We start from the raw sequence: 24086 nt of genomic DNA on the forward strand, positions 1-24086 counted from the left end.
ACCCAAACTATTCTATCGGTATGTGAATGGTAAACTTAAAAACAAACAGGAATTGGTGAAACTATGCCAAGGAAACATAGAATACACAGAAGATTTAGAGATGGCCGAAGTCATGAACAATCACTTTAAATCTGTTTTCACCAGAGAGAAAATACCGAATTGTGACATAGACAAAAACAAGAAATCTCCCCTCATGAATGAGTTTACAGCATCACTAAAGGAAATATCAGAACATTTATCAAGGCTGGATGTCAGAAAATCACATGGCCCGGACGGTATTGCAAATTGGATTCTAAAGGAGTGCAAAGAAGAACTAACAGACAAAATACACATCTTAATAAACAGCTCACTCAAAGAAGGAAAGATACCCGAGGACTGGAAAAACGCTAACATTGTACCAATACACAAAGGAGGAAACAAAGAAGAACCCACCAACTATAGGCCAGTATCACTAACAAGCACCATTGCCAAAATTTGTGAGAAAATAATCAAGAATAGATGGGTAAAACATCTGGAAGACAATGACATATTAAACCCAAGACAATTCGGATTCAGACAAGGAAGATCATGCTCCACAAACTTAATATGCTTTTACTCAAGACTAATAGACATAGTGCAAGAAAGAAATGGATGGGCTGATTGTGCATTCCTAGACTTGCAAAAAGCCTTTGACAAAGTACCACACAGAAAACTACTAAAAAAACTGGAACACACAGGAGGAATACAGGGAAACCTACTAAAATGGATAGAGGACTTTCTGACTGGTAGAAAGATGAGAGTAGTGCTCAGAGAAAAATATTCAGACTGGAAAGAGGTGATCAGTGGAGTACCGCAAGGATCTGTGCTGGCACCAATAATGTTTGCTATCTATATGAATGACATGGATGAGGACGTGAACTGCTACATGAGCTTCTTTGCCGATGACGCCAAACTGCTAAGGAAAATAGAAACTGATGAGGACTGTGAAGCACTGCAAGAAGACCTAAATAGGGTATGGAACTGGAGTCAGAAATGGGAAGTGGACTTTAATACTAAGAAGTGTAGCATAATGGAGTTTGGAAAAAGCAAAAACAGAATATCAGGAAAATATACAATTGGAACCAAAGAAGTAAAGAAAGTAGGATCCGAAAAAGATTTGGGAGTAATTATCACGAACGACTTGTCCTATGATATACAGATTAACAAAATTGTCGGGGAGACTTACAACTTGCTAAGATCAATAAAAGTGGCGTTTACATACTTGGACGAAGACATGATGAAAAAATATTGGTTACATTGATAAGGCCTAGATTAGAGTATGCAGCGACATTGTGGTCCCCCAGTACCAAAAAGAATATAAAGAAAATAGAAAGAATCCAAAGAGCAGCTACAAAAATGGCACCTGCACTTGCAAACCTATCATACGAAGAGAGATTGGCTAAACTGGAGTTACCGACACTGGAGCAAAGAAGAGAGAGAGGTGACCTATTGACCATCTACAGAATCATGAAAGGCACAGAGGTACTCGATAGTGAGAACTTACTTAACTGGGACAAAAGAAACACAAGAGGACATGGAAAGAAAATAAAAAAACATAGCTATAGAAGAGAACTGAAGAAAAACAGTTTTCCTCATAGAGTTTTGGACACTTGGAACAAACTGGACAATGAAATAGTATGCGCAAAAACCATTCATGAGTTTAAAAACAAACTAGACACTGCAAGATACAAAGGCGGGACAACACGAGCATAGCTCCCCTTCCCGCAAAATACAACTAGGTAAATACAACTAGGTAAATACACACACACATACATGCTAATAAGAACATGGGTATGTGTGTTCACTTTTGCAAAGTAGACCACTTGGAAAAAGAAAACTAACGAAGCAGAGCGTTCTCGTATATTACACCTTCAGTGTACTGAAGATGTAACATACAAAAGCGCTCTGCTTCATTAGTTTCTTTTTCCAAGTGGTCTACTTTGCATACACACCCCCACGTATACACACCCCCACATATATATTATATATATATATATATATTTTGCAGTATTTCACAAATGACATGTGAATATAATTTACAGAAAAAACACTGGTAAATAAGGACGTTCAGACTACGTTTCTTATTTACCAGTGTTTTTTTCTGCAATATATACATATATATTTATATATATACACACACACATATATAATACACAAACACATTTGGTACTAATTTCATTGCAGCAAACACAAGACCGCTTCATTCGATGGAAAGTCCCCTTGGTAAGGTTTTGATGAACCAAGACTCCATTGAGCCTGGAATACACCCTCTTGCTGAATAAAAACTTCTGGCATATTCCATAATAAACACTATGATGCACAGATCAATCCTTTAGCCCTAGGTCTCTCCTGCAGGAATCACAAAGTAATGCAGGTAATGTATTAAGGCAATGAAGAGGTTTATACTCCTTTCACCAATTCCAGGAATATGCGAGTCTTTTCTGCATAGATACAAAAGGCCACTAACAGCACCAAGCTATTATCAATTGCAACTGATCTTAACAATTCTTTTGACACTGTAGCCAAAAACAATGTTGATCAACAGTGATTCTGTCTGCATGTGTCATCTATCTTTATACCAAGAGCTTTTGTCACCCTTATAAGGGAGGTATCCAAAGTCAAAGGCATGCACCCAATCCCACCCATTCCACCCTCTCATCTTGTCATATCACCCTATTAAGGTATTCAAATCTCTTGTAATGTAAATACTGCTACCAGTAAATACTGGTCAACCATTCATATAAAATTCAGTGACAAAATTTAGTATGTAATTAGCAGATTCACTATACATGTTCTAATTGCCCAGGGCAAGAACTCCATTACCAATCCCCTCCAACCCATTACTGATTACAAGTTTATATCACCAATCTAATCTCTTCTTCCCTAAAATATATTTCTCTGGCACATTATGTGTTGTAGATTTTGATATGCACTTTTATCAAATCTTTATATATTACTACCTCAACCATAATATAAGTTTGTGTATGCCATGGTTGTACTATTGAATAGAAACATGTGAACATATAGCTACTACAAAATAAACAAGCTCAAGCTTAAACACATCAGCCCACAGCTAATTAACTAACTTTTGAATGATTTAGCCCACAGCTAAGTGAACTTTGAACAACAAAGCTAACAAGCTTAACATTTGCTAGAGTAAAATTTACATCATTCCACCAACTTAATGATAATTTTCAACAACACTATTACAAAATATGACACATCATGCACAGTACATCACACCATGTCCATGTAGCACTCTAGGCTATGCCTTTACAAGTCCAGCACATGGGCACAAAGGACCCCTCCCCAACGATGACACTGGTTGGGCCTTTAAAAAATGAGGAGTGACAATATATTTTCCAACCTGAAGATATACTTCATACAATACATCTCTAAGGTAACAACATTCAACAATGAAGTGGCCCTTGGATCAATATTCTCAAATAATTCCTACAGTATGACAACACACTTGACAACTATCACTGTCATAATCTTACTCACCTATGGGAATACCATCGCCCATACGCTGGAGAGTTACCTCATTACATCTGGTCAATATATGAACAATGACTAACATCTTATGTATGGTAGGAGTTTTAACTCAGTACATACAATGCACAGAGTGATGGAATGTTCAATACTTTAAACAACTGTTCAGCAATGACAGCAAACCATGACCACAACAGATCCAGAGTGAAGGATCTCTGGGAGGAGGCCAAGACACCACCCAGTTTCCATTACTGTATAATCATGATGTTAATTACCCGGCACTGGGCTAACCAACAAAAACAATATTTTCTGCTCCTATTTCTTAAGGACTAACAACCCAATTCCTAATGCAGTACCACATAACTCCTTGAATATCATGGCAAACTTTATGGATTCTATCATTACCAATGCTGAATATTTCACTTCATTTGTGGGCTGACCGTGCACTGAACCAAGTCTTGGTATGTCAAGACTTCCCTTCAATTCAGAGTCCAAAGTGCAGATGAATAAAATCCTCTGAAGGAAACCAAAACAAAATTATAAAATCTACAAACATTATGATTATGGGGTTTGAATATTTTCAGTCTTTAATTACAACTACAGTTACACCTACAATTCTACAAGTTTTCCTCAACATACCTTCACCCTTAAACATTTCTAGAACTAACTAAATATTCCCTGCATTCCTCCACCCATATACATTTCTCGAACAAACATTTTACATCCAAACCACATTTTGGTCCTGTTCTATTTTTTTCTCTCTCCAGACAGCACGTCTGATTTCTTCAACAGATGTAGGCACTGTGTTAAGTGCGAGGTGGATTAAGGCACTGGTTCCAGTCGGGCCAAAAGCGCACCTTCATACGCTGGCAATATTTGTGTAGGTTCTGGAATTCCACTGAAATGTTAAGAAAAGATATAATTAAATAAAGTCAATATATAGGAATAAAGAAAAAAATTAAACACAGCCCAATAGCAGTCGAGTTCTGATTTTGCACCCCTAAAGATGTGTTGTATTATAAGGGAAGGGAGCTATGCTCATGATGACCCATCTTTGTATCTTTCAGCATCAAGTTTTTTCTTAAAATCTTGAATAGTGTTTGCACACACACTTTCTTTATCTAATTATTTTTTTCAGATCTCTTCTATAGTTATCCTTTTTGAGTCTCTTTTTGTGTTCTCTTGTTTTTCCAATGTCCCATTTTAATAAATCATTCCTATCTAGGATTTCCATTCCTTTCATGATTCTGTAAATAGTCAGCAGATCTCCTCTTTCTCTTCTTTGTTCCAGAGTTGGTAATTCCAATTTGGACAATCTTTATTTGTATGTTATTTTGGAGAGAGTTGGTGCCAACTTTGTCATTGCTCTTTGTATTCTTTCTAAATTCTTTACATTCTTTTTAGTACTGGGTGTCCATAGTGTTGCTGCGTACTCCAGTTTTGGTCTTATTAGTGTAACAATTTTTTTTTTTAATCATTTCCTCATCCAAGAAGTCAAATGCCACTTTCATCGACCTTAACAGGTTGAAGGTTTCTCCAACTACAGGTAGTCGTCGACTTATGACCTATGCGACTTACGACTGATCGACTTTACGACCACGAGATGGTGCAATAATATCTAACATTTAATAGAGTAATAGAATTGCAATGTTATGCCTGGCAGTGCAGTACAATTACTCTGCACGCCGCAAGACGCGAGTAGGTTAGTTTTGGCAGGCTGCCGGCAGCGTCAGCATCCCAGCCAGCTAAATATTCTTTCATTTTGTTTGTTTGAAGTAAAATGTCTCCTAATTTTGCATTGCAGTTTTTATTTTTGTAATTTTATATGTTTTGCAATTAATAATATATAACAAACTTTTTATGCCTATGCTGGTTTGTTGTCGATAACAATATGTTCGGTACAGTACGTAAACGAAAAGATTGTGTTTTAAATTTTAAAAATTCCCAATTTTGCCTTACATTTTGTATTTCTATGTTTTGCAATTAATAAAATGTAACTATTTTTTTCTCTTTTTTTTTAATGCCTAGTCTGTTGTCGATGACAAAATGTTCGGTACAGCATTTTGTATTTTTGTTTTGCGATTAATAAAATGTAACAGTAAACTTTGTTTATGCCTAGTCTGTTGTCGATAACAATATTTTTGGTACAGTACGTAAACGAAAAGAATGTGTTTTGATATATATATTTTTTTTCCTAATTTTGCTTTACAATGATTTTAATGTACCCAACAAAATGTATTTGTAGGTCAAAGATGACAGGACTTTATTCAGCATGCGTAGGCCTAGGCTACGTTTCCTAACGAAAATGATAAAAAAGTTAATGAATATTAAACAACGTAGCTCAAAGATAATAAAATTTTATTCAGTATGCATACGTTTCCTAAAGAAAGTCTGATGGTAAAATAATAAAAAGGTTAACAAATACAGTATTAAATATCATAGGTCAAAGATGATAGGATTTTATTCAATATGCTTAGGTCTAGGCTACGTTTCCCAAAGAAAATAAGATGAAATTATAAAAAGGTTAAAAATACTATACAACATGGTTCAAAGATGCTAAGATTATTTCAGTATGCTAAATATAATATACAATATATTATATATATATATATATATATATTATATACAGGTAAACGTCGACTTACGATGGCCGCGACTTACGATTGTTCGACTTTACGATGACGACGACGACGACGACGATATGATAATTTAACCCCTTCCATACGGTGCCGCACACGTAGGCGTCATGAGGAGCAAGTGGATTCGCGACGCTGCCATATCGGCGTCTTGATTATATTTATTGTAGTCGCCCCTGTGTTTTTACATTCTCTCAAATGATTCATTCTCTGTGGTTTTCAAAATTCGCGGGTGAAAGAGAGAACGATCGATATAAGCGGTGACTATATTTTATGATGCGAGTATTATTACGTCACGTCGTACGGCTGGCATTGGCTGCTGCCCGCGAGATCCGTACTGAAAATACGTACTGAAAATACATATTATAGTGTTTGAATATGGTAAAAAGGATAAAAATAATTAAATAAACTACTGTACATGTTTAATAGGCTATATTCAGTATCTCTGGTGGTTAATATACAGGTAGGCTAGGTACAGTGACCACGGAACAGAGTGGGGATCGACTTACGATGAGATCGTCTTACGATGGCTCTATCGAAACCTAATGCCATCGTAAGTCGACGTTTACCTGTATATATATATATTATATATATATATACTGTACATGTATGTATATATATATATATATAGAGGGTAATATATACTGTATATATAGACCGACTTGCGTCCAGATCGACTTACGACCTGTCTGTCGGAACCGAACTCGGTCGTAAGTCGACGACTACCTGTACTTTATCGATACGTTTGTCCAGTGTTGTCTTTGGTGATTATTACTCCAAGGTCTCTTTCCGAGTTCACTTTTTTGACTTCTTCACCAAATTTATAATTTCTTGATATTCTATTTTTACTTTTTCCAAACTCCATTATACTACACTTCTTGATATTGAAGTTCACTTCCCACTCTTGGGTCCTTTTCCAGATTTTGTCCATGTCTAATTGTAATGATTCATAATCCTCCTCTGTTCTTACTTTAGTATTTTTGAGTCATCTGCAAAGAAATTCATATAACACTCCACTCCTTCATCCATGTCATTTATATATATGGCAAACATAATTGGAGCCAATACCAAACCTTGTGGGACACCACTTATCATTTCTTCCCAATTTGAGTATTTGTCTCTAATTACCCTAATTTTTCTCCCAGTCAGGAAGTCTTCCAATCATCCCAATAATTTTCCTTTGATGCTACCTATTGATTCTATTTTTCTTATTAGTTTTTTGTGTGGTACTTTATCAAATGCTTTTTGTAGGTCTAGAAAGGCACAGTCCGCCCATCTATCCCTTTCTTGTATTATTTCTATTAGTCTCGAATAGAAGCAGATAAGGTTCGTTGTACATGATGTTCCTAGTCTAAACATCATGTACTTTCAGTATCCAATTTGCAATTCCATCCGGATCATGTGATTTCCTGACAAAGTTTTTTATTTGTTCTCTGATTTCCTTCTGTGCTACAGTCATTACCTTCATTGGGAGGATCTCTCTCTCTATATTCCCTCACAGTTCTGTGAACTTTCAATTGTGAATACAGATTTGAAATGATTGTTCATAATTTCAGCCATTTCTACTTCTGTGTATTCATAACTTCCCTGGCGCAGCTTTTCCATTTCTTGTTTATTTTTTAGTTTACCATTTACATACCCGGTACCTGTAAAATAGTTTAGGTTGTTCCTTGCATTTTTCTACTATATCTCTTTCATAGTTTCTCTTTTCATCTCTGCGTATTTTTACATAATCATTTCTTAGTTTGATGTATGTTTGCCATTTACTCGTTTTTTTTCTTTTTTTTTTCATCTTTTCCAAGCTGTCTCTTTCATACTTAGCCTCACTACATTTTTTGTTGTACCAGCTTTTTATGTATACTCATTCTTGCTTTTGTTGTGGTATTTGTTCACTCCCTCATTATAAATTTCTTTTAGTATATTCCATTTCTCTTCCATCTTTTTTTTTTCATTTAGGAATTTATCCCAGTTTGCATTTCGAAAGAGTTTCTCAAAATTCGTTTCGTTGTACATTAGTCTTCCTTTTCTGTTTCTCAATTCTTCTTAAGTCCATTTGCTCTTTTAATTCGAATTCTATTAGTACATGGTTACTCTTTCCTATTGTAATCAATTCTGTCTACAATTTCAGGTTCTGACATAAGTATCAAATCCAGTCTCAATGGTTCATTGTTTCTGTAAGTGGTATTTTCTTTTATCCACCGAGTCGCTGTGTATTCAATGGTTATATCAAGTAGTATGTTTCCCCAGAGGTCTTCTCCACCCTTCACCGTCATTTCTTCACAAGTTTCTTTTGAATTAAAATCACCCATAATTACCATATTTCCTCTTTCTTTCAGTATGTTTGTTAGTTCATATTTTGTATTTTCAGTTTGGAATTATCACTTTCTGTCCAGGACTGTTTTGGGGGGCACATACATTACAACAAATTTTCTACATTTCATGTAATTGCTTTCAATTTTGATCATAATTGATTCTACATTGTCTTTTCCTTCTGTTATCTTTGTCACATTCAAGTCTTTCCTTGTCAAAAATAATACGCCCTCACCCTGTTTTTCCTTTCTATTCTTCGTCCAACAGTTGTACCTTGTCCCACAGTATTTGGTGGTAGAGGACTTTTCAATTTAGTTTCTACAATTCCCATTATGTCTGGTTTTTCTAATGCCAGATAGTCATTTAATTCATTCAGTCATGAAATCATTTCATCTATGTATAGGCTATCTTTAATTTTTTCCTTTCTCATCCTTTTCTATCTACTTTGTATCCTTTTTCTTGACATACCATTTTCTCAGCCTCAGGTCCACTCTCAAAAAAATATTCTTTTCAGTCTCTGTTCTCTCTCAATTTTTTTCATTTGCTTCATTTCTAAGTTCCTTTTCTCTCTCTTTTTCTTCATCACTCGTTTCTTTTTTTATCCATACATTTTGCAATGTTCATTATTTGCTAGTTTTGTTGTTCTAGATAGTACTTCCTCTGCCATCATTTGAGACCCAAGTTTTACTTTTAGTGGCCTATATTGTTTTTCTTTTGAATATTTTCCTATTCTATATGTTACCATGTGATGAAGCAGTGTGGGTAAGCAAGCTTCAGCTGTTGGGTTCTGCTGTAGAAATGCTGCACCTCATTGCATAGCTTCTGACCCAGGCAGCAGGCAGACAAAACAAATGGGTGTTGAGTGTGGGATGGGTGAAGGGTAAGTGCATGCCTTGACTGGCTACCTTCCTTACAAGGAGGAAGAAACCTTTTGGTATTCTTCAAATTACGTGGTGTGGAGTGCACATTGTTGCCCGCATGGGTAGACCTGATGCTCCTTTGACAGTGTGACCCTGCTTGACCTAATCCAGTGCAATTATGTATTTATGCACCACAGGCCACTACCCATGTGGTATATATATCGGCTCCTGGCTGCATGTAAAATCAGTTCATTCTTACCATAAAATAAAGGAGACAAACTCACCAAAACCTCTTTCTCTTCTCATAGCGCTACACTGGACCATGGACTCGTCTCACATCGCTGCCACCCCCATCACTGCTCCAACTCTCCCAACAGCCATTGGGGGTCATTAAACCAAGCACAGTATACATTGAGATGCTGTCCATCACCCGCCTACTACCTACAGCTGATGGAACCAACAGGAGGATCAACATGCTCCATCAGATATGGCTCCTGTGCCTGTCTGATCTGTCCTTGGCAACATCAAGGACAAAATCATCATCATAGCAGCAGTGCCAGCCTACAAGCACCAACAATGATGACATTGGACCACCACAGTCTGACGCACTGAAAACCTGCCTCTCACATGTGGGAGTCTCCACAACTCCTAGAGCTTCACCCTGGCAGACATCAGAATGCCTCTACTCGGTGCTGATTTTCCCATTCGTTATAAGTCACTGGTCAACATCACCAACAGCCATCTAGTCTACGAAACAGCTCCCGCCTCAACCACCCTCCAAACCACATCACCATCAACGCTAGACATCTCACACCCAACACTCACCACAGCCATCTGGGGTAACCTCATCATGTCTCCAGCAGAGATGGCTCACCTCAACTCCATTGCGAACCACATTGCAATCAACCATGACTAACGCCACCAATGCTAGACATTCCTACACCCAATGTTCATCAAGTTATCTGGAGCAACCTCAACATGTCTCCAGCGGAAATGGCCAGTGGCCATCCCCTTGCATGTGGAATGCCCTCTTAAGCCATGGCCATTTTAAGAGGAAAGTATTGTACAAACCATGTGGCGTGGAGTGCACAGTGTCACCCACATGGCTAGACCTGACACTCCTTTGACAGTGTGACCCTGCTTGACCCGACCTAACCTAATACAGTGCAATTATGTAATTACGCACCATGGGTCACAACCCACATGGTATATATATCAGCTCCTGGCCACATGTAGAATTAGTTCACTCTTACCTTACGATAAAGGATTGATTGATTTGATCTACGAAATTTTTGGCTTGAAGTAATATTCAAGCCAATAATATTACACAAGCTCATCTTGATGTTCATTCACGATTTGGTTGTGTGTATGTGAGATTCTCCCTACATACACAGAATGGGGAGGATTTTTGACTCAGAGTGAACTGGTTGATTATTCTCACTCTTTCAGTACGGGAAGAGAACAGGATCATTTCATGCTAACCATTGAATTCTAAAGACTGCCTTTCGACCCCATAGTAACTTACTGACCCCTTTCGACCCCCTAGCAATCTACTGACCCCATTTCAACCCCTTGGATGGTTTCATCAATCCCTGGAGGTCGATATTGACCCCTAGCAATCTACTGACCCCCTTTCAATCCCTTGGATGGTCTCATTGAAAATTTTGGGAACCCCTGTTTTCCATCATTCTCCACATGAGCATGAGCACCCTCCCCTAAAACTTCTCCAAGAGAAAAATTAATTAAAAAGTTTGCCCTGCACTTATTACTGTATGGAGGGCACTAAATTAAAATGTGTTTAAACGTAAAAACAACTTGGCAAGTGGGGTATTGGGGGGTCAGCCTTTCTGCTCCACTTGCCATAAAAAATTTATGAGTGTAGGAATGGCCAATTCTTAATCTTGTTAAAACAATATTTGATCTGTCCAAGGAATGATACTTCCAAGGACTCATTGAGGGGCGAATCTCTTTTAATATGTAACTAACATCCAACCTTGTCTATTGTTCCTGCCACTTCTCCATTGTAAAACAATGAATTACTTGCTTGAAATCTGTATGTGGGATTTTAGTGTCTGTTATGTGACTGAGCCTGGTAGCAGCTTTGGCTGCAACATCGGCCTGCTCATTTCCAGTGACACCCACATGGGACAGCACCCAGCAAAAGTTTACTTTTATTTTCTTCCAGCTGTTAATAAGAATCAACCAGTCCTGAATTTCTTGGTCTAAATAGTGAAGAGGCAATAATTCACTTAGAGAGGATAGAATGCTCATAGAGTCTGTAGAAATAACAATGCTCATATTAGATGAAACAAAAATAAAAATAAAATTCAGGGCATTGTAGACTGCCATCAGTTCAGCAGTAAAAACAGAGCTAAAAGTAGGCAACTTCCTCTTTAAACCCGTGCTATCAGACAACAGCACAACCAACACCATCTTGGGATTTTGACCCATCAGTATAAATAAAAACTGAATCAGCATGTACTGATAAGTGTTCTAAAAATTCACTCCTTAGCACTACAGCAGTTCTATTTTTCTTGTTTTTAAATGGACAAATTACAATGGGAGATCGGCTCCAAGGAGGGAATTTGGGAGGCTTAACCTCAGCAATTGTAACAGGATCAAGTCCTACCTCCCCCACCCCAACTTCACATCTCACTTCTAAAGGTTTCAGCAGAGTACCTTTTCTTGGAGCTCTGTCTACCAGCTGCTTTACATATTTGAAGTTTGGATTTTGTTTTGATGATAACACACGAGATATATATCTAAGGCTTAATTCTTCACTGCAAATATGAAGGGGAGGAATTCTTGTGTCCACATACAAGCTATCCACTGGAGATGTTCTATAAGCTCTCAAACAAATCTGCAAAGCCATATTGTGGACTATATCCAATTCTAAGTTTCTGAACAACAGAATTATCTGTCAATGAATAATATGAGTCGGCCAGTGGTCGCTACCATGTAGATCTTCATCTACTGACCAAATGTAATCTAATATTAAGGATGATGAAGATAGTTAGGTCTATAGCAGAACTTGAATTATGAAAGACATCAAACCTAGTTTTGGAACCATCATTCATCAAAATGAGATTGTTATTATCAATAAATTCTTCAATTATATTACCCCAGGGTTCGCACCTTGATTCACCCCATAGAGGATGCTTGGCATTAAAATCACCCATTAAAATAAAAGGCCGAGGAAGCTGGTCAACCAAAGATTGTAGGTCATTTGACTCAAACTGACAGGAGTGGTTAACCACTTCCATACGGTGACGCCTACGTAGGCGGCATGAGGAGCAAGTGGGTATGCGATGATGCCAACGTCGGCATCTTGATTATATTTATTATAGTCGTACCTACGTAACCTCCATTCTCTCTAAAACTGGCTTCATCATATTTTCTATGGTTATCAAAATTCACGGGTGAAAGAGAATGAACGATTGAGCACTGACTTTATTTTTTATAATGCGATTATGATGCAGGCAGCAGCTGCATCATCTAATAGTCCCCTGACGAAGAAGCATACTGAAATATGAAGAATCATATTGCATTCTACGGGAGATGCCTATTGAAATATAAACTATTGTATTTCAATGTGGATAACCAATGCTTCCATCCTTGAAAACAATATTGTATTGAAGTCATAAAAGTAGTAAAGGAGAGATTTAATGAGGGAACTTTCTCCCATATAAGGAGGAAAGCCAAGTCAAATCTCATACACATTAACAATTAACACATTAAACCATCTATGTACCTTGGAGATGAAGGGTTATCCCCCTGGGGCAATGCAGTGAGGCACAACTCTTCCACAGCATGTCTGAACAGCCAGAGTTGGTTTACCCCCAATGTTTCAACTGCCAACAAGTCAGGGCAAGCACCATGCCAAGACCCACCCTTTATTGTTATTCACTCGTTAAAGCTTTATCAGATGCGAGTACTTGATAAAGTACAAGAGCAAAATGTTGCACCTTTTACTTTATCCTCACATGTGCTTTTCCTGACATAACAGCCGACTCTTTAATTTAAATTTAGAAAAAATGTCTAAAATTTTTCACTTTTACACAAGTACACAGTACTTACTGTCCAGCATCTTGAGATAAGGGGAACCCCGTGAATTCCATTCGAACTGAGAGAGCATTCCAAACACGGCACAATCAACTTCAGATGGGACTTCACCCATCAAAAATGGTTTGTCACCTAAAGAAAAAGAAACAAAACAAAAACTTATTAGTAAGCATATAAATAAATACATCATTATACCAAAGGCTTCTTCCCCTTTATAAGGAAGGTAGCCAATCAAGGCACACACCCACTTATACCATTCAACTCCCATCCACTACTCATTGTTTCCCTCTCATCTTAACTCCTCATGGATGAAGGATCATCAGTCTACTGCCCACTACATAAATAAATGTAATAGCATCCTTTTACACATTTCTACCTACTCCAGCCTGGGATATATCAGAATTTAATTTATTTTCTTTACCATGTCCTCTTTCCATGTTGCAAAATGCCACTCTTATATTTTTTCAGCAAACTATGAATCTCTCCTGTTATTTTCTTTTTTTTTAAATAGCTTTCTGGTGTGAGATCATCCCTGATTGAAACCCCAAAGTCATTTTCGTTCTTTATATTTGCTACTAATTAGTTTCTCATTTTGTATTCATTTGGTCATTTTTACTTTGACATGGGTCCAAGATCTTGCATTTCTTTTTAGTGAAATTCACTTTCCACTCCTGGTCCATTCATAAACCATATCTTGCTGTAACAATTAGCAATCCTCTTCAATCTTCTCTTTTATATACGATTCTCCATGGTCTTGGATCATGTGTTGGACTTGTGATTGACATCTATTACCCTTCCGGATAGGAGCTCATAGCTTATATATGACCGATCTATGGGCATTGCTGTGACCTTACACACACACCCAACTCCCCACCCATGTGAGTTGGAGTAATGACTCGTAGCACAGCGATACTGAAATCATTTCAGCCCTGGGTGGGATTTGAACTTGGATCACTGGATAGGCAGCTGTGAATACTATCACTGCAACATTGAGCCATGAAAGGGAAATGCCACATGATGAAGCTGAGGGAACCAGCTCTGGCTGCCAGGCCCTGCTGTGGAATTGCTGTATTTATCTAATTGCATTTACCTATCACATCTCTACTTCTACTGATAACAATTCTACAATCATAAATTAACCTTTGATGGGTTGGCTAGTGCCCCCCCCCCCCTCAAAAAAAAGGGGGGGGGGGCACTAGCTGAGACTCCAGATGGTAGTATTCATAGCTAATCAATCATGAATCTTGTACTAATATCACAGATTAACTAACTACTTGTACAAGGTCAACCTTATTTGACTACTGTACAATAGGTTTCAAACTGTCTCATACCCAGAAAGCATGATATGGCTTCAAGATCTCTGCGGCCTATGTCCACCACCTCCTCTTGTGAGTGCCTAGCCACCCCTTGCATCCATGCCTGCAGGTGGATCAGACGTGCCACTAAGGGGCGGTATACCCAGTGGAAGGGCAACAAGGTGTTCCACACAGTCAGGTGGGACACATTATAGTCTCTGTCATACACCCAACGCCACATACAATTGCACCTGCAACCAGATAGAAAACAATTTCTGAATTTAACGCATGTTACAGTGAGAGGGTCTAACAATGGGTAGCTGCAAGGAGTGGTCCTGCGAGATGACTGCCAAACAATAATCTCCCACCCACATCTTCAAAACCCCCCAAAATCCTCACCTCCACATGAAAATGACAGGAACTTAATTCTTCACCAGAACCCTAAACACCACACATTCATCACACTACATCTCACAAGCAACACACACATACACACTATTTGACAGGTATGTGAATGGTAAACCAAAAGACAAACAAGAAATAGTAAAATTGTGCCAAGGGAATAATGAATATACAGAGGAGGTAGAAATAGTTGAAATTATGAACAAACATTTTAAATCTGTATTCACAATTGAAAGTACACAAAATTGGGAGGAAATACAGAAAGATATCCCCCAATGAAAGAAATAACTGACACAGAAGGAAATTAGAGACCAAATAAAAAACCTTGATGTCAGAAAATCACTCAGTCCAGATGGAATTGCAAATTGGATATTAAAAAAATGCATAGATGAGCCGACGGGCAAAATATACAAGATAACTGATTACTTACTTAAGGAAAGGTACCACAGGATTGGAAAAATGCAAATATTGTACCAATATATAAAGGAGGGGACAAGGAAAATCCAACTAACTATAGACCGGTCTCCCTTACAAGCACAATAGCAAAAATATGTGAAAAAGTTATCAAAAGTAGATGGGTTAAATATCTGGAAGAAAAAAATATACTGAATCCAACACAATTTGAATTTAGACAAGGAAGATCATGTGCCACCAACTTGGTTTGCTTCTACTCAAGACTAACTGAAATAATACAAGAAAGGGATGGATGGGTGGAGTGTGGTCTTCTAGATCTACAAAAAGCATTTGATAAAGTACCACACAAAAAGCTATTAAGAAAAATGCAATCAATAGGTGGTATTCAAGGAAAATTATTGGAATGGATCAAAGATTTCTTGACTGGAAGAAAAATGAGGATAGCAGTTAAGAGAGACATACTCAACCTGGGAAGTAATAAGTGGAGTCCCATAAGGTTTTGTATTGGCTCTGATTATGTTTGCCTTATATTTAAATGACATGGATGAAGGTGTGGAATGTTATACGAGCTTCTTTGCAGATGATGCAAAACTATTAAAGAAAGTAAGTACAGAGGAAGATTGTGAATCACTACAGGAAAACTTAGATAAAGTCTGGAAATGGAGTCAAAAGTGGGAAGTAAACTTTAACATCAAGAAATGTAGTATAACAGAGCTTGGAAAAAGTAAAAATGGAATATCGAAAAAAGTAAGATCGGAAAGGGACCTAGGAGTAATTATCAGCAAAGACATGTCACCAGACAAGTACAGAGGAAGACTGTGAATCACTACAGAAAGACCTGGATAAAGTCTGGGAATGGACTCAAAAGTGGGAAGTGAACTTCACCATTAAGAAATGCAGTATGATGGAGTTTGAAAAAAAGTAAAAATAGAATATCAGGGCAAAATAAAATTGGTACAAAGGAAGTAAAAAAGTTAGCTTGGAAAGGGACCTAGGGGTAATTATTAGCAAAGACATGTCACCAAACAAGAATATCAACAAAATAGTCAGAGAAACCTTCAATTTACTAAGATCAATGAAAGTGGCCTTTGATTACTTGGATGATGAAACGGTAAAATAAATATCAATCACACTGATAAGACCAAGATTGGAGAATGGTGTGACACTATGGACACCCAGTACTAAAAATAATATAAAGAAATTAGAAAGAATCCAAAGAGCAATGACAAAGATGGCACCAACACACTTTAAATTGACATACGAACAAAGATTGTCCAAATTGGAACTACCAACCCTAGAACAAAGAGAAAGAGGAGATCTACTGACCATTTACAGATTTATGAAAGGGATGGAAGTCCTCGACAGAGATGATTTATTAAAGTGGGATAAGAGAAAAATAAGAGATGAAAAACTCCAAAAAGATAGTTATAGAAAATATCTGAAAAAGAATAGTTTCCCACACAGAGTGGTACATATTTGGAGCAAATTGGATGAGGCAACAATGTGCAAAAACTGTACAAGGATTTAAGAACAAACTAGATGCTGAAAGATACAAAAGACAGGTCACTACAAGCACAACACTCTTCCCATATAATACAATTAGGTAAATAGACACACACACATACACATAAAAAGCAGTATAATGCTAAAACATTTATAACAATCTACCACTTACACCATACAAAGCATCCTCACCAACACATACTGTGATCATTAAACAATCCCTTCAAAACAGTCCAAACTCAACACTCCAACAACCCCCAGACAGCCCCACAGAAAAAATCCTCCCACATAAGTATACTGGCACACATGTGGTCCAGCCTTAAAGCAGTACTAACACAATAGGCCTGGCCAGATTCAAACTGTCCCATATGCAACCACCACAGAGGACACAGAACACCTACTACCATACCCTACACTAACAATCCCTAAACAACAATACATCTTCCCTAAGTGACTTGTGGACCCACCAGGAAGCTTTTGTCAATTACCCGAAGGCCATGAATTTTCTACAAGAGACACCAGGGGCAATGGATTAATTGATCTAACACTGTCCCCCAACCAGGCCAAAGACCTCTATCAATTTTGACAATTTCCTACACCATTGCACACTAGGAGAGCGGACAACTTCTGCTCCCCTCCTACCACAGGTCTCCTTCACTATACAACTAAGTTATGCCCCTGAAAATGCAATCAGGACACCATCCAGCATTAAAAGAGTCTATTATGTATATCAAAGGCTTCTTCCCCTTTATGAGGGAGGTAGCCAGCCAAGGCACAGATTCCACCCCTATCTACCACTATCATTTTCCTCTCAACTTAGCTCCTTGCAGACAATGGCTCATCTCTATCTCCTGCCCACTGTCCAGGTCAGAGGCAATGCAGCAAGACACAATACACCCACAACAGGGCTACTTCATATACATGGTGACCCTCCCTGTCTCCTCGTGTGAAAAATGGAGAAATCCCTTTGAGCTGCATCAAAATATCATCCATACACAACCATTAAAATAGTACATACATATACCAAGGCTTTTTCCCCCTTACAAGGGAGGTAGCCAAAAAGGAAAAGGCATAAAATCATTTCCACCCATTCCATCCCTGAATACACTCCACACCAGATAACTATTCTACCCTGTGGTGGGGGAAAAGAATACTGCCACCAAGTACTTCCACTTGGATCGTAAGAGGCGAGAAAAAAGGGACTGGGATTGGGACCAGGCATCCTTCTCCCTGTAGCCCCACAGGGGATATTCCTAAAAAAAGTAAAGGCATAAATCAAAATAGTATAAACACAAATTTGGCCTGGCCATAGGATCAATGTATCTACATACCAAGAGCTTTTAACTGCCTTAAATGCAACCACTACACAGAGAACAATGAACACATTATCGTATAATGCTTCAGACAACAACACAATATCTCTTCCTTCACTGATTTATGGGCTTGCCCGATAGACAGAGCTTTACCTGGGAGCCATGGACTTTCTGCAAGAGACCTGGGGCAATGGATTGATTCATTGCTAGTAAGAATTCTGTAGGCTTTATAAGCATCCCATGATTTTAAGAGTAAACTGGATGTAGAGAGATACGAAAATGCTGATTGCTGATTGATCTAAACAAAGAAAGTCTCAAAGTTTAAAAATGAATAAAAGTAAAACCAAAGTATGTTCAACACGAAAGTTCAAAGTAAAGAGATTGTAACTGATGGGGAGAGTCTTGAAGAAGTTGAGAAGTATAATTACTTAGGGCAGATGGTGAAAGTGATGAAAGATCATGATAATGAAATAAAAAGACACATTACAATTGGTTGGAAAGCATTTGGTAAGTATAATAAAATCCTGAGAGGCTTTCTACCTTTATGTTTGAAACAAAGCTTATAATCGATGCATTCTGCCAGCAATAATCTATGGGTGCGAGACTTGGAAACTAATGACGGCAATGGAAACAAAACTAAGGACAGCACAGAGGTGAATGGAGAGATCAATGATGGTAATAACGCTGAGAGACCGAAAAAGAGCAAGTTGGGTGAGAGAGCAGATTAGAATGTAAGATATTGTGGAGGCGGTGAAAGAGAGGAAATGGAATTGGGCAGGCAAGTTAGTGCAAACGACTGATGAGCGATAGAGCAAGTGCGTTACTAAGTGGATGCCACGAGATAGGAAGCATGGAAGAGGGAGACCAGACAGAAGGTAGAGAGACGAGATCAAGAAGTTTGCAGGAGTGATGTGGCAGAGGGTGGCACAGTCGTGTGATTCATGGAGTGCTATGAAGGAGGCCTTTGTTCAGCAGTGGACTCGGGATGGCTGATTTGATTGATTGAGACACCTTTTAATTTTTTCTTTTGTTATATTTACCATAGTACCTGTAAGTTCAACCTAGATTTTTCACAGGTTTCAGTTTGGAGTTCACTTTGAGGCATTTCGTTCATGAATACGGAGCTAAAATAGTTGTTTAAAATATCACACATTCCTTAGTTTGAATATTCAAATTGACCATCATAAGATAATAGTGGGCCAATGTGATTCTTCATATCCTTTTCATCTCTAATGTAACTGTAGAATTCTTTGGAATTCTCTTTGGATTTATCAGCGATATTCATTTCATACTGTCATTTTCATTTTTTTATTGTCTCTGAATTTTTACAAAAATTTGATAGTCATTAGGTGCACCTGAGCACTTGTATTTCTAATAAGCCTGACTCTTTTTAGCAATACCTTTTTCAGTTTCTTTGTTGAGCCATTTTGGGAGAGCCTGATTTGGGGGGGGGGGGGGGGCATCTGTCCTTAACCGCTTAACTCCGGGGCACATCGCACGTCTGGCAGCATTAGCTGCCTGACGTGCAATGTTGTGTCATACTAATCGCATTATAAAAAATAAAGTCAGTGTTCAATCGTTCGTTGATGGAGCCAGTTTAGAGAGAATGGAAATTACGTAGGTACGACTACAATAAATATAATCAAGATGGTGACATCAGCATCATCGAGTACCCACTTGCTCCTCATGCCGCCTACGTAGGCGTCACCGTATGGAAGTGGTTAAATGGGATGCAAGTATGAATCATCTTAGTAAGTGCATTTTGAAATATTTCCCACATCTGATCTACAGGTCTTTCACTTAACTTTGCCTCCCAATCTGTAAGCTGAAGCTCCTGACATAGTCCTATGAACTGAGCTTTACTGAAATCGGGTATTTCAGATACACAAGTATCTATCTTAATTTTTTTTAGCAATTTAAATCTAATTAAGTTGTGATCACTATTTGCAATTGTTTCACCAACTTCTACATCAGTTATCATGCTTTCACGGCTAGTACCACATCCACGCATATTAAAAGACCCAAACCTTAGGGTACTGGTTGGAAAACTCCTAGGCCTTCTTATGGCTTTACTTTTTTTAGGAATGTCCCCTTTGGGGCTACAGGGAGGATGCCTAGTCCTATCCCCTCCCCGTTTTTGTCGCCTCATACAATTCAAGTGGAAATACTTGGTAGTATCCTTTTCCCCAACCAAAGGGTTCAGCAAAATGAGAAAATGTATATTCTGAGAAATGGTGCAGGACAGTAACAAAGGTGGGAGGACAGCATAATGGAGGGACAGTTGCAGTATATGAATAGAAATGTCCTCTTCCACAGACAAAATATGTCACTCTGGTCCATAGGGGCACCCCATATAGACCCTAAAGTATCAGCTGCATGCTATTTAGAAGCTTTTAATCCTGCAATAACATGCAGCTAATACCCCAGATGGGGATTATGAAACAAGAAATTAAAATGAAGATATGGTTCAAAGTGTATTAGTCTTAGCCAAGATTATGCATGACGACCAGCTGAAAAGGAGGGGAGAGAGAGGGAGGGTGAAAAGGAGCAATAGGCTGGAAAATGAGAAAAATCCTTTGTCTATCGCAGAACACCAAGTTTTACTTACCCAAGTAGTCTGAAATGGCCTTCAAGTCTTTTTTCATGATGTTTTCCACCACGTCATTCTCATGCCTACCAACACCCTGCATCCATGCTGACTTACGAATTTTCTTCAACATCATTGGCCACATTAGACGGTACATGATGGGAAGTTCCATCTGCTCTATCAACACACGACCCATGTCCACTACATACCGCCATACTAGCAAGCCCCTACATGCAAACAATAAAAATTACCAATTCAACATCTACTATAGCAACTTGATATACTGGAAGAATGGCAAATTATAATATACATGTTCTTTATTTTGAATTACTTTCTTCATGAAAACTGTAGTGAAAATTCATGCTTTTCCTTGTACCATATATAAGCACTGGTTTTAAATGCAAATAGTTTTTACTCTAAGCCACTATCAATATATAAACAAGCCAAAGGATCATATTAACTATCAAGTACATACATACATATACCAAAGGCTTTTTCCCCCTTACACAGGGGGGGGGGTAGCCAAAAAGAAAAAGGCATAGAAACCACTCCCACCCATTCCATTTCCTATATATTCCACTCCCCTCCACCCTCCTCCCTCCCTCTTATCTTGGCAACTATCAAGTACCCTCATATATCTGCTCAAGTCTATCATACATTATGTACAGGCATCTTAAAACAATCTATCATATTATATACAGACATATGAAAATACTATCCTTTTATTCACACGAGAGAAAGAAAGAAAAAGAGAGAGAGAGAGAGAGAGAGAGAGAGAGAGAGAGAGAGAGAGAGAGAGAGAGAGAGAGAGAGAGAGAGAGAGAGAGAGAGAGAGAGAGAGAGAGAGAGAGAGAGAGAGAGAGAGAGAGAGAGAGAGAGAGAGAGAGAGAGAGAGAGAGAGAGAGAGAGAGAGAGAGAGAGAGAGAGAGAGAGAGAGAGAGAGAGAGAGAGAGAGAGAGAGAGAGAGGGGGGGGGGGGGTGGAAGCGGTCATTTCATTTTACACCCGGCTGGGGAGGATGGAGGAGGGGCAGGTGGACAGGGGTTGGAAGGGGTGATGGGTCACTGAATTTGGTTCTTCTTGCATCAGCAATGCCACAGCTGTATATACCAGAAGTACACTTAATACTTGCACTTTATACACTTTGTCAACACTTTTGAATTATATCACTGGCTTGGATCTACAACTGCCAGTGGGTGGGGGGTGGGGGGCTTGGCTCACACAGATGCGCGCGGTCAGCCTACAGGCCGTTTACAAATCCCTTAGGACTGCTTGCACTCTCTGGCTTTCCCAGCACACCACGTGCTGCTATCGATTTGCACTCTAATTTAGACTTTTTGATCACTTGATTACAGCAGCACTTTCTTTTTTTTATTTGTTTGACCATCTTTTTACAAATGTCTGAGCACTTTCACCGAAGAGAATGAGGAGAATGAGGAGGAGGAGGAGGAGGAGGAGGAGGAGGAGAAGAGGAATACGAAGAATACAAATATGAAGAACACTACGAATAGAACAATACAAATATGAAGAACACTACGAATAGAACAATACAAATACAAAGAACAATACAAATACAAAGAACAATACAAATACAAACAACACGAATACAAAGAACAATGTGAATACAAAGAATAATACGAATACAAAAAATAATAAGAATACAAAGAATAATACAAATACAAAGAATAACATGAATACAAAGAATAATACGAATACAATAATACATAATAAGAATACGAAGAATACAAAAAAGAAGAATACATAGAAAAAGAATACAAAGAAGAAGAATACAAAGAACAAGAAGAATACAAAGAAGACAAATACGAAGGAGACAAATACAATGAAGAAGAAGAAGAATATGAAGAAGAATAATACAAAGAATAATAATAATACAAAGAAGAAGAATACGAAGAAGAAGAAGAATACAAAGAAGGAGAAGAAGAATATGAAGAAGAAGAAAAATACAAAGAAGAATACGAAGAAGAAGAATACAAAGAAGAAGAATATGAAGAAGAATACAAAGAAGAAGAATATGAAGAAGAATACAAAGAAAAAGAAGAATACAAAGAAGAAGAAGAAGAATACGAAGAAGAAGAATATGAGGAAGAAGAATACAAAGAAGAAAAAGAAGAATACGAAGAAGAATACAAAGAAGAAGAAGAACACAAAGAAAAATAAGAAGAATAAGAATAAGAAGAATACAAAGAAGAATATGAAGAAAAAGAAGAAGATGAATTTGTTGAATTGAGGTACCTGACATGTTCCGTCTCAAGAACTTACCAGTACAAATGTTCATCTACCATAATCAAGAAGGCTCTGGACACAGCATTTTGTTCTTTTGTCAAGTTACTACTGAAGTCCTTGCCGTACTTTACGCCAAGTTCCTCCATAATGAGCTGAGAGTCGGCCATCTCCTTTCCATTCAAGGTAATCCATGGAAGCTTACCTTTTGGCCCCATAGGTTCCTCACAATCAATCTGTTAAAATATATAAACATTATAGCTGTCTGTATGTACCAATAGCCTTTCCCTCCTTATAAAGGCAGGGAGTGGCCAAGACAATTCATACATTTGTACTCCTCTCGAGACAATCAATGAACCAATCCGTTGCCCCTGGTCTCCCTTGCAGAGGGCCTGCAGACTTCAGATAACTGGCAACAGCCTCCAGGCAGGACCATAAGTCACTCAGGGGAGATAGATTGTGTTGTCATCCTAGAATTGTTAATGTGAGGCATTGTCGTGTATGATAATCTGCATCCTCTATGGGTTGGTTGTACCTGGAACAATTTGAATCTGTGGCCAAGCCTATTCTGTGTTGGTACCATTTTAATGCTAGATGGTGTCTTGAGTGCAGGTATGTGGTTCTTATCAGGTTAGGTAGGGTTTTGCTACGAGGCTTGTGCCTAGGGATTGGAATGGATTGGATTATCAAATTCTGGCTCAGAAGCCAAGCACTAGAGCATCAAGGGCTATTCAGCCCTGTAAAAACTAAAAGGTCGATGTATTGTCCAAGGCAATAATACTACAAATTAAAATTAAAATCACAATGATTCATATGAGATGGTAATGTTTGATGAGTTTTAGAAATTTAGTTAGGAGGGCTATATTACAGCTATCATCAAGTAAATCCTTCATGGACTTGCCCGTGATTGTACTTTCTCACCGCTCACAGTGGTAACAAATGTATTCTGTTAAT

General features: G+C 38.2%; 1 protein-coding gene across 3 annotated transcripts in view; it reads right to left on the minus strand.

Annotated features, from left to right (window-relative positions):
• Positions 1-1982: 1982 nt before the first annotated feature.
• LOC143029198 (failed axon connections homolog) overlaps positions 1983-24086 on the minus strand; it is a 62018-nt gene continuing 39914 nt past the window's right edge. The window contains exons 4-7 of one of the 3 annotated variants that reach the window (XM_076191751.1): positions 23172-23368; positions 14710-14924; positions 13394-13510; positions 1983-4408 (exon numbers count right to left, since the gene is read on the minus strand). In XM_076191751.1, the coding sequence (XP_076047866.1) occupies positions 4317-4408; positions 13394-13510; positions 14710-14924; positions 23172-23368 (621 nt within the window). In that variant the 3' untranslated portion in view covers positions 1983-4316. Of the gene's footprint in view, positions 4409-13393; positions 13511-14709; positions 14925-20913; positions 21120-23171; positions 23369-24086 lie in introns of all 3 variants that reach the window. The other 2 variants (XM_076191750.1, XM_076191752.1) reach the window with 2 other exon arrangements.

The sequence above is a fragment of the Oratosquilla oratoria genome, chromosome 10 (assembly GCF_046742065.1).
Source record: "Oratosquilla oratoria isolate Oo_2021 chromosome 10, ASM4674206v1, whole genome shotgun sequence".
Lineage (NCBI taxonomy): Eukaryota > Metazoa > Arthropoda > Malacostraca > Stomatopoda > Squillidae > Oratosquilla > Oratosquilla oratoria.